Consider the following 12,747-nt stretch of genomic DNA (forward strand, 5'->3'; position numbering starts at 1 on the left):
TTGAAAATATTACTTATGTAAATATACCTAAGTATTACTGCAAAATGTACTTAAAGTATCAAAATAAAAAATAATGCAAATAATAAAAATGACCCCATTGAGTTTTATATCATTATATTACTGGATTATTGTTACTGGTGCAGAAACATGTAAGCAGCATTTTAATATAGCTCGTCAAGGTAGTCTAACAACTTCTCTATTTGTTGATCATGTGTAAAAATCACAATCTGCAAAGTAACAAATGCTACTGTCAAGCTGTCAAATAAATGTAGTGGAGTAAAAAAATCTGATTTCCCTTTGAAACATTTTGGAGTAGCAGTGTAAAGTAGCAGTGGAAGTGGTAGCGGAAATACTTAAGTACAAGAAGCACCTCTAAAATGTCATGTACAGCACTTCCACCACTGAGTGTCATCATGCAGTAATCACTGGAGTTAGACGTGTAGGTTCAAACTGGGATACATCTGGTTAAAACGTGTTTTATGAGTGCAGATTACATATAAGAACATTTCAGTGACAATATTTCAATTCAAATGCTGTTGAAGCAGAAGGTATATGTCCCTTACGTCTCTAAAAGACATTTCAACCACATGCAGCTCAATTTCTAGACATTGTTTGACCTGCAAACGGTGCTTACAAGGTACAACGAGGGTTGTAAAATAAGTTTTCTTCAACACACTTTGCCAGAAGTGGCTTGACCTCTGTAGATAAAATGTGACAGGACCTCAGCTGTCATATGGCAAAATAACTTTCTACATAGCTCCCTGATCTGTCTCCCTCTCCCCAGCATGAAAAGATTGAATCCATTCAACCGAATTTCTTCTTGACCTATAACAACTAACCACTATAGCTCAGATTTTCACTACATGTAACAAAGACCTAAATCCCCTGTTGACAAATGTAGTAGACTGATCTCTCACTCTCTCTGTCAGTGCACCAGTAGTGTCATCTTGATTGACAGTGACTTGAGAGAGATCTCCCCAGTAGGCCTGTACAGTTCTGTTAAGAGAGTTTTAAAGCAGCAAAGGTAAATCCCACTGAGGGGAGGCAGAACGTATAACCAGATGTTTGCTCTGAGGGCTCTGTGGAAACGTTTAAGGAGAGAGGAGCAAACATGCCGACCTTTTGACAAAGATCATTAGCTAACATTTGCTATGTCACAAACTACCCTGCAATCCATAAAAAAACATATAATGAATGCAGAAAAGTGAATCCATCTGCTCAATATGTGCACAAATATATGCACTTATTGGCATGAAGAACACAGAAAAAGGTTTGGACTACCTATGTTTGAATGTAAAAAATCTATATATTTAAAGCACGAGTTTGAAGAATTTAGTGGCATCTAGCGGTGTGTTTGCAGATTGCAACTCCCTCGTTTCACCCTCCCCTTCCAAGACTGAAGGAGAATCTGCGCTGGTCACGAAACAAGCAAAAAAAGTGCTTTGTCTGTTCTGGGCTGTACTGTAGAAACATGGTGTCTCAACATAAATATTATATTCCATTTCTGCCAGTAGACCATCCTAAATGTTACACACTAGAGCTTTAATGTTCAAAAAGAATATTAGCTGATTTATCAAAATGTCTTCTTTTTTTTTTTTTTCTCCAACTATCAGTGTCAGCCTAAATGCAGCTTGATGTGCAGCAGGACCCACTGGAACCATAACATAAATTGCCATATCAAACTCAATTGGCAAGGGTAAATCTGCAATCAAACTGCATCAAAATGAATCATTTCAGAAATGCACAACACTGATTTGTGAATATCCAACATAAAGCTATATAGCTATATTCTGCCAACAAAGGCAGATATAACACTCACTACCAGTGTTTGTGAGTGTAAGCGCTCTTTCGTCACCCAAAATCCTCCTCCCTCAATTCATAACATTTGCATTTGCGTGCTACAGTCACTCCCTCATCTCATTACAACACAATTACCGAGCAATTAGAGTTTATTGAGGGTGAATTAGCTGACATGTAGAACAGACCTAATGTACTGGGAGTGTAAAGGGATATTACCCAACGCCAGTGAGAGAAGGAGGAGGAGGAGGAGGAGAAAACAGTGAAGATCGAAGGGTTTTTATTCTGAATGTGAGGCAGGACAAGTGAAAAATGTCCTGAAGAGGTTGAGACAGGACAGGAGGAGATGAGAGACTGAGTAAATGTCAAAAATGTCACAGTGATGGTGGATTATAACTCTCAATGACCTTGGGGAGCAAGACAAGATGTACTGAGTCAGTACATCTTGGCAGGAAGTCTATAAGGTCATGGTTTAGTTCTTTCATATGTTAATGTTTATCTGCATGTCTGAGGTTATGTAGCTAATCATTGCAGAAATGTGGTCCAATAAAAAAATTAAAAATTAAATTAAAAAAAATACAGTACAGTAAGTCTCGTTTGATCACTGAAACTGGGTCATTATTACCCTTTTCTAGTAAAGGCTGCATCTGTCAGTCAGTCTAATTAATATGATTACGCTTGTCACACAGTCCACAAACTGAGAGACTGTGACAAACAACGTGTATACTTGAGAACATTAAGACATTTCATAAAACCTTTTAGTTAGGAAAAGAATTCAAATATAATAAATACATGTTGCAAACATTGTAAATAAAGGTTGTGAGTCAAAACCTTCAGCATTTAATTTTTAACTTTTAAAATACATATTTATCATTTTATTCCCACCTCCTTGCTAATCACAAAAATCTAAACGATTTGCATAAAAGTCTTACTGTTAAAAGACTCAGAGGTGATTTGTCCTCCCACGATTACTGAATTTTGAATTTCTTCTTTAGTGTGGGTTTCATTTTGCGAACTCATCTGAGAGTGACAGTCCAGGAGGGCCTTGATCTGTTTGTCTTACTGTTCTTAACAAAGTAAACAAGCAAATCTGAAATGTTTGGTTGGATGAATGAACACTTTACGGAGGAAGTTGAATTTCTTGAATTTATTCCTTGAGCAGAGTTTCTTATGGTGTGAGTGCAAATTTCAGGCGATTTTTCTTTCCGGAAAGGATCAAATCTTGATTTAAAAAGTGAATATTTATTATATCGAAAATTATATCGAAAGTTACAGATAATCAACATAAAATACAGCTTAAAGTAGAAAGTTGATATCAATATGCAACCAAACCCGTGCTGTACTACGATGTACTTCTCATCTCATTCCACCTTTGTTTACCTCTGTCTCCTTCACTTTATCTATCCGTATCTCTCTCTCTATCTCACTCTGTCTTCTTCATCTACCTTTATCTCTTTCTCAGCCACCTTCTTTCTACTTTGATCTCTGTCTGTAAGTGTACCCCCATTTATCTCCATCCACTTCTTTTATCCACCTATGTGCCACATTTATCTGTCTGTACGTGACTTTGTGCGACTGTCAAACTATTTCTTAAGGTTTTGACCCCAACCTTGAGTGCGCATTCTCCTCCCAAGCACTCCCATTTATTCGTCTTTTCACAATTAAACTTTGATGCCGATTTGTTAGAATAAATATGGAGTGATGAATTATTTATGGTTGAATTTAAAAACACTGTATCCACACACACACACACACACACAGCTGAAAACACCCATGCACAGATCAATAATAAATCACACGGCAGCAAGAGGGAGGAAGAAGCGTTGAGCGAGGCATTTATAGTGCACAGGGATGGTAAATATAAAATATGGACATACACACAGGCACTCACAAACACATTTATTTCATTTGCAGTTTCATTCTTGCTGATGATTTATAAAGCCGACAGAGACAGACACCTGGATCACTTAACAAAAAGGAGAAAAGAGGAGAGACCGCTAATGTCTGAAGGACGCGGCCTTCTGTTTGTTAAACACAAAGGCAGTCTGGTTCGGCTTTAATCTGGCAATGAGCAAAGATACAGACTCTCTTCTCGTCCTCTGCTCCTCCCTTTTCTTCCTTTTTGTCAGTTTTTTCTCTCTTCTGCACAAAAAACACACACTTTTGGATGCAGTGAGTCCCTTGCAACACAGATTCAATGCTCATCATAATTCAATTATTAGTACAATTGAGTATGATTCACTTATAATAGATCACTCATCACAAAAACACAGAAGGGAGAGAAGGCAGAAAATAAATGCCTGGGTGTCTGCGTCTGGCAACTGGCAATTTTTTTCAAGAGTGGGAGAATGGCGTACTGTACATGGAGGCAGCTGCATCTCCAGCCCGTGAAGCCAATTTAGACACGCTTCTGATGGAAGCTTTTGCACTGATGTGATGTAAGACCGAATCTGGGAAATGGAGAGCGATGGCGGATCGCTCCATCATGATTCTGGACAACCTTCTTAAAACCAGTCACACCGAAAAGGGCATTTCAAGGCATGTTTTATTGCACCATTTAAAAGCTCTTTGGCAACAAAGGCAGCGTTTCCCCCTCTTTTACCCTGTCCTCTTTACTTCAGCCACTCTCCCTGTGACTCTCTCTGAATCCTGTCTGGCATGTAGTGTTTTTAAAATCAAATTCTTGCCCACGTATTCTCATCATGATTGCTCTTGTATGCAATTTGGCTCTGCCTCTCGTAGTCTCTCTCTCTTTTTCTCTCGAGCTAGGTCACCTTGAAAGTGTCTCTCACCCTCTCAGATCAGTCACTTTGCTGACGAGTATTTGAGCTTCTCTCAGTTTTCCGGTGGTGATGCAGTGAAAGAAAAAAGAAAGAAAGAAAGAGAGAGCCTAATTGACGTAATACGCCCAATCCTCTGAGACTTGCAGCATTTCTGGAGCACCGCACATCGCAGGTTTTTGACTGAAGTGACCACACGTACTGCCACACAGCCATGGACAGATTATGAGATGATGGGCCCGAGGGCACAGAGACTGAACATGGCTCTCTCCTACTTAACATCACTCTTCAAAGTCCCAAAGCCCATACTGCGTTATGTCAGTATGGAGGCATAAACATCAATTACTTACTACCGTCATGAAGTTTTCTTGTCATGATCAAGGCTTTTTACTCTCTAACAAGAAATTCATCCACTCATCCATTGTTTATATCCACTTATCCTGTGCAGGATCATAAAAATAACGTCAGAGGCCCCCGGATTAGGGTTCCCTTAGCACTTCAGGTTTTAACATAACACAATATTTGCAAAAGGAATAGTTCAACATTTTGGAAAATACAGCCGCCAGTTAGCTTGGCTTAGCACAAAGACTGGAAACCTGGGAAACACCTAGGCCAAGAAACAGTTACATGTGCTAAGCTAAGCTAACCGGGTGCTGGTTTTGGCCTTATAATCTTCTCATCTTACTCTCAGCCATGAAGTCAATAAGCACAGTTACCAAAATGTCTTTTAACAGTCACCAAGACAGATAAAAAGTACACAGATCTTGAATATGACCTAAATTTAAAGTATTCAGGAACTTGTATGAAGTGCAGAAAGCTTTTTATTCTGTAAGTTGTGAATTGATAGCCAATATTTATTGTTTAATTAATCAGGACTGTGTTAAGAAAAGCTGAGGTGTAAATGGGACAAGTGTAGGGGGAGGGTTGTTGCCATAATGTTGGCACATTTGGTGGGTGTGTGTGGCAGCACTGACCGTTTGCTTTATGTCTGGGATGCCAATGCGAAACACCATCATGGCAATGTGGGCGTCCTCAGATGGCACAGAGGAGGAGCTGCGTTCCTTCAGCCTCCTCTGCTGCTGCTGCTGTATGTGATTGGCTGGCTGTTGGTGTGTGGGTCCGGGGTTGGATGAATAGGGGTTTGTGGTGTGTCCAGGGTTCCCCGGTCGGGTCTGTCTGTCCCCGGTGGGTCGTCCGGCCACTTTACCCGACTGCCTGTGTCCCTCGCCCCTGCCCCCCCGCGACAGGCCCCCTCGCCTGACCTCCTCCACCATCTCCTCGTCATCATCTTCCTCTTCCCCCTCCAGTTCGCCATTCTCCTCCTCCTCCTGGTCCTCATCACGCTCCTCCTCTTCCATTTCCTCCTCCTCCTCTTCCTCCTCCTCTTCCTCGTCCTCTGCCCCTGGATAGAGATGTCGATTGTTTCCCAGCATCCTTTGTTGCTCCTCGTCGCTGGACAGGGGGCTGAACGGCATCGTCATGGCGACAGAGAGGGTGGCACCAGTGGCAACACCATCATTCCCAGAGAGACACTGCAACAGGAGGAGGGAAGAGAAGACATGTTCAGAACAGAGACAGAATAAAACTATGGAGGTGGTTGGTAAGAAGTAAGTCTCCTCCCTGGTTGCATCCAGGCCTCCATACCACATCACACAAACAAACTCTGGTCTCTATGGGAACAGACTGCTTCACTTACAGACATGCAGTACTTCTAACCCTCACCGCATGATGACATACTATTCACACTTCATGTATAAATGAACCCACTTGTGGTGTTAATTTTCAGCTTCTAGACTCTTGCCAGACATCCTGCCTGTGCTGTTATAGGCATAGATTTGCTGAAGAGTCTGAAGTCTGAAACGTATCACTATTTCACTACGGCGGGTGGTATTGTACTAAATTGGAATATATACGGAGATACTAGAAGGCACTACTACACAGAATAGTATGTGAGTTAGCACTGTTTGCAACTAGCATTACTGAGGTTCTATTAAGAACATAACATTGAGAATAAAACTTTAGAAGAGAGTTTTCCTCTGCAGATATAAAAGACATTAACATTTTGCTTGCTTTGTAGCTCAGAGACCCAAATTTAATGCTATCACCTAGTTTCTCTGTCCATCTGTCTATATGTACCTCCATAACTTGGGGCAGGTTGTCAGGAATTTGTCCCTAGAAGATAAATCATTGTGTTTTGGTGACCTCTTGACCTTTAGCTTAGCGCACCCATCAGGGACACTTTTACACAAGAAATATCAAAACATATTAGGCAAGGATTGCCCTGACCTTTGATGAGCATATCAGAAAATTAACTCACTCATTTTAAAAGCTAATTAAAAAATAATTACATTTGCCTTGTAAATTTACAACATTTGATTTTGCATTACTTGTAAAGATAGAAAAACTGGTGCATTGTTTGTTACGTCTGGCACTTTCACACTGTTGGTTGTAATCAACAAGGACCTTCAAATTGGGAGCTGATATTCAATCAGTATCCTTAAAAAATTAGTTAAATAATTGTATAATTGAAATACCCATTATAAAATTATTTTGTGATTGCAGTTACTTAAGGCAAAATGAAATTAAAAGGCAGTTTTGACTTATTCAGTTCCCTGAAGCTGTGTGAAAAGAAACTCCTCCTCAGTAAATTAATTTGTCTAACTCTACACAGCAGACTATTTATCACTCTGCTATATAGACACTCATAATGGACAACAGCTCTTCATGTGATAAACTATACACTGTTTTGGTCTCGCTGTGACCCCTGAGAGAGCCGAGAAGCCACTTCAGAGCATTAGTGATGCAGCGCTATGTTCAAGTACAAGCTGAGCAAGATAACAGATCTGTCCCTGGTGGCTCCTGCTGGCTCTGCGTGCTGTTTCAGGATTTTCAGCACCACTACATTCTGGACAGCTCCACACACAACCAAACAGCAGAATAACAAACGGCGAGAGAGTTGGAGCTCGGATTCACAGCAGAGGACTAACCAATCAGCAGAGCGAGCTGTAGAAACATAACGTTTAGTTAAGAGAGACAGAATTAAGCTTAAGGTATTCCTACTTTACTTACCAAATAGTTCTACTCTATATTGTCTTAAATGTATTGAGCCAAGAATATTATACTTTTTCCTTTTACAATTATGTGACAACTAATTGAATTTGAACACGAATTGCCTCAGTGATTTGAACACTATTCAAAAACATGCACATGCAACTGCACAAAAAGGAATTTTAAAAGACAGTTTCTCATCTGAACATTCATCCATTCATGTGGGAAAACAACTATCAATCAAGGTGCTGTTTGTTTTCATTTTACTTTGACTGAATCAAGCGTACAGAATAATGAGGCGACTTTAAATTGTAAATGGTGTGTGTGTGTGTGTGTGTGTGTGTGTGTGTGGTGAAGCAGCTGAGAGAAATGGGGGAATCAGAGTCATGCTGTGATGGGAAAAGAAGTGTTTGGCATATAATGTCAAGGCTTTCCTTGTGAGACATAAAAACTACCAGCTGTCCAGTTGGACAAGAAGCAGGAAGGGAGAATAAAAACTGTACAGAGAGAGGGTGGACAACAGGACCTATCACCCGTATACGGCGAAGAATTTTCATTTCAACATGTCAGTTAGGCTGGTATTGAGTTTTTTTTTTAATCTTATTCTTCTTGAAAAATAAAGGCATGGCAGTAAGGGGAGATTATTACAATCACATTACATCTTTAATGCAACCTGTTCCAAGAATGTTTTTGAATCAAGTATCATTTATTTGACTCCATTTGGAGGCAATACCTAAAATAAATAAAAACCACTGTACAGAAAATTGGAATTCTTGCCACAATCCTTCACTTAATCTAACAAAAAAACACAATTTTAAACCTGAATGTGGAGCTAAACTGCTTGTTAAACTTGTTTTGGAGAATACATGTCATTCTCTCGCCTTTGATTTCTTCCTCACTTTTCACACAAACACACTTAGTGCTGGACTGCTTGTGACAAACACTGACTCTCTCTCTGGCAGCGTTTTTTGCCTCCAACTTTTGAAAGCCTATTAGCAAGAAAACTTCTGTTCGCAGTCGTGAAGAAAGACAGAGATGGCAGACGAGTGTGCAGCAAACTGTAGAAGTTAAACAGACATGACATCCAGATTGAATCACCCACTTACAAGAACCTCAGAGGACACCGACTTGTAACACTTGACAACCAAGGACAAATTATGAATTAATCATAATTATTACTTTGTATTATATCATTATTCATGATACACTAACCGGTATGTGGCATTTTAAATATTTATCTGCCTACTTTGTGCTAAAATTCTCATGTCAACAGCAGTAAATGGTAAATGCAGCCATAGGACAGGTAGAGAAAATAATGCAGTATGTCAACTTCCATAAAATCATTGTAATTAATTACAGCACCTAAGTAAATGTAAACATAAATGAGTATTAACTGGGCTGGCTCTTATTCTAAAGTTGCTACAGCTATATAAATTGCATTTTTAAAGCTTGGGGAAAAGGTTGAAAAGCCTCCATTAAATGTAAATGAAAACTAATGAGGCCTCTTATACAAAGCTGTTTCTGACTATTTAAAAGAGTGCTGGGGGAATGAAAGAAAAATGACAAAATTAAAGCAAGCTTGTGAGACTAAACAGAGAGAGTGATGACAGGGGAGGACAAGAGGGCTGGAAACCAAATTGTTGGAGGGAATTGATGAACGAAAGAGAAATGGACAAAGAGAAAAAGAATGAGTGAGAAAGTAGGTTGGTACAGTCCAGGGGAGCGGTACCTAAAGAAGATATGACAATAAATGGAAGTGAACAATCCATATTTTGCATTGTGCTGAGTAATCAAAGATAGGGGAAGCTAGAGAGGAAGGAGAGGGAAGAGGACAAAGGGGGGAGCAGTAATGTAAGAGATGTGTGATTAGAGAGAGAGGGAGAGAGAGAGAGAGATGACAACAGCAACAGAGATAAAAAGGAGGTGAAAAAAAGGTAGGTAATAAAATGATGTGGAATCTGAGGAGGCACATATAACAAGAATAAAAGCTGAATGTTAGTACATCTGAACTTAACGTGTTAGCATGGTATCTTTTGCTAATTAGAAGTAATCACATTACAGCTAAGACTGATGGGAATCTCATTAGTTTTGCAGTTAAAAATAATAATAAAAAAATGACCTGACACTAGAGAGGGAAGATTACACACAGTTAGTACAGGTCATCCTGACAACAATAGTTATCAAGAAATTTACCTCTGAAACACAAACGTCAACCTTATGGCAGCACTAAAGGAAACATAAGAGAATGGCCAAAGTCAATAAAATTCATGAATGTCTGTACATTTGTAGGTGATCCGGTCATTAGGATGAATCCTCTGAAGAAATTAAATACCTGTATCATATTTTATAGCAATCCATAAAGATCTTTCTCTCTAAACCACAAACTAGAACCACATGATGGCATAAGGGGAAAAGTCAGAGGATGACCAAAGTCAGTAGGATTTGACTTCTGGGGACCATGAATATCCTTATGAAATTTAATGTCAATCCATCAAATAATTGCCAAGATATTTCAGTCACTGACTGACTGAACTGAAAATGGTGGATGGACAACAGAGTGATCCATAGAGCCATGTTAGCATCAAATATGAAGGGGTTAACTAAGGAGAGAGAGGAGCACATTGCAAAAAAATAAAAATAGAAAAGGTGCCAGAGAGACAAGAAAATGACACACATGTTGCAGGAGAGAGAGAGCAAGAGTGCGAGAAAGAAGAGGGAAGATAGAAACGAAAAAACGCTGCAGAGACATTGTGATGGAACCAGGAAACAAAAGAACAGTGAAGGAGAGCAGCAAGGAAGGGAGCTGAATGTGAGAGGTGGCTGTGAAATAAAAGGCGTGAACTCACAGGGCCGGATGGTAGAGAGCAGAGAGGAGCAGAAGGCAGACAGGATGAAGATGGGGTCGGACCACGATACCACCACCAACATTTTGTGGTTGAAGTTGCCAAAAGCCAGAGCTAGTATTGATATTCCTTGTATTTGAATTTGGCCTTTTTCCACATTTTACATGCCAAAAAATTCAAAGGAGTCCTCTCTTTGTAGAATTTCATTCTTGTCGTGTTGGAAAAGGCTCTGAAACAGCTTTTAGACCCCCGCAGGATGCAAAAACGCACCACTGAAAGCCATAATGAATGTTATTTTATAAAATGAGGAGCTCCCTGAAGCTGGCAGAGGTGGGTAGGTTTCACTGCAGGTTTTACAGACTGACACGTTGAAGCTGTTGAGTAAAATCCACCCACACCACACTGTCATCAGCCTTCTGAAAGTGGCTGCCGTGACAGACCTGTTTGTCACGCATTCTTCATTATTTTTTTTCAAGGTTGATATTAGCCAAATATTGGTTGATCCTGAGGGACGGAGCAGAGAAAATGAACGTGGAGTTAAAAGGCTGAATCCAAACTTTTGAGAGAATCACTCATCGTCAATTAAGCTGGAACAGGTCAGGACAGAATGAAAATTATGAGAGAAAGTGATAATCAGTTCCCGAGAGAGAAGTCATGACTCACACATAAAAACCTTCATAATGAATGCTCTGCATGTGTGTGAGCCTATGTGTGTCTATCTGAGTGAAGATGAAGAGGGCGATGGAGAGATTAGATATTGCCTAATGCCAACAAGTGATAATCATCTTCTTCGCTTCATATCTCGCTGTCATAAATCTTTATCTTTCGCCGTTCTCCTAGGAGGGCTGTTTCAGTTTCAGGTCACATCATTAACACTTTCAGCCAGCTCGGCAAACTTAAAACTGTATTAACCCGGCTAACCTACACCTCGTCAAGCAATCAGAGATGTTAGCTCCACTAGGGAAGTAAGAGCATCCTCAAGTCAATCAATTTCCACAAAGGAGAGAGTATATATACATAGATATAGATAAATTTTACACATTGTTACTGCTTGTTAATATGTGATGTACTGCACAGTATTTTCTGGATCAAGTGTTACGTCAGTTGTTGGTTGCATTTGGCTGTAGATGAATCAATGAATGAATGGCCATCTTGGAGCATGGAGCCAAGTTTTTCTTAATTCATCCATAAGGAAAAGCCTGGCTGTGTCCCATGAGTCTCATATGCATAATATGCTTCTAAGTAATAAGAACTGTATGCATAATTTGCTTCTATCTGATATTTTACATGAGTTAATATTCATTTAAATTAATTCATTAAATTAAATAATGTATAATTCGATCAATAATGTATATTTTTTTATTATAGTTCATGGAAAATAAAGTCAACCAGCTGCTTCTGACTGTCCTTCATTCTCCCACATACCGACCCCCAGTGTGCCAAAGCAAGATTTTTAGTGGACACTGTTTATAACATGGGTTGCAAACCGCCGGCCCGGGGGCAATTTCCGGCCCTCCAGCCCCCTCCCTCCGGCCCGTGACAAAAATAAAAAATAATCTAGCCCGCAAGATTAAATCAATAAATAAAATTCTTGCTATTTCCTATAAATTTAAAGTTCCCTTCATATACAAATAAAAACAGGTTTCGGGGCCTTAATTTGTTGTTTGGCTCTAAACAACAAAGATGATATAAAATGTATTATTTTTTCAGAATATTGTTCTTTCTTGTAGTGTAGAACGTTGAAGTGGGCCTCCTATGAGATGACAAAAGCAGCAGTGGCCCCCAAGCCAGTTAGATTTTTTTACAAGGATTTATGTGCTCTTGACAAACAAAGCCTCAGTATTAGTGAGCGCTGGAGTTTTCTTTTAAGCATCTTTTAGTTGTACTCTGTTCATTCTTCTGTTTTTTTCATTGTTGTCTGTATGTGTAGACACTTTAAATAAACCTTGACTTAAGTAAGCTTAGAGCTGCTGGTAGGTGGATTTTGTCATACAAAGCCAGGCTAGCGGTTTAGGCTAAGCTTCCTGGCTACTGGCTTTATATTAACTGTTCAGACATGAGAGTGGTATTGATATTCAGTATTGAATAAGCTTATGTCCAAAAATGTCAAACCATACCTTTAAATGAGGTCATTTAATTATAGTATTTATCACTGACACATAGTGAGTTAAAGGGCTTTAGGAGATGGAAACGTTATTTATTTTAGTAGCAGTGTCATGTTTGACTGTGTCGCCCTGCGTTGGCACATTTACTGTAGATTCATTTGTACGTTTGCAAAC

General features: G+C 39.5%; 1 protein-coding gene across 1 annotated transcript in view; it reads right to left on the reverse strand.

Moving 5' to 3' along the window:
• Window positions 1–6,058, reverse strand: part of shank1 (SH3 and multiple ankyrin repeat domains 1) — a 55,140-nt gene extending 49,082 nt beyond the window's left edge. The window contains exon 1 of the mRNA XM_035655131.1: window positions 5,552–6,058. Within this exon, the coding sequence (XP_035511024.1) occupies window positions 5,552–6,058 (507 nt within the window). The remainder of the gene's footprint in view (window positions 1–5,551) is intronic.
• Window positions 6,059–12,747: the final 6,689 nt, after the last annotated feature.

The sequence above is a fragment of the Morone saxatilis genome, unplaced genomic scaffold (assembly GCF_004916995.1).
Source record: "Morone saxatilis isolate NCDOM2014 unplaced genomic scaffold, NCSU_SB_2.0 Contig14, whole genome shotgun sequence".
Classification (NCBI taxonomy): domain Eukaryota; kingdom Metazoa; phylum Chordata; class Actinopteri; family Moronidae; genus Morone; species Morone saxatilis.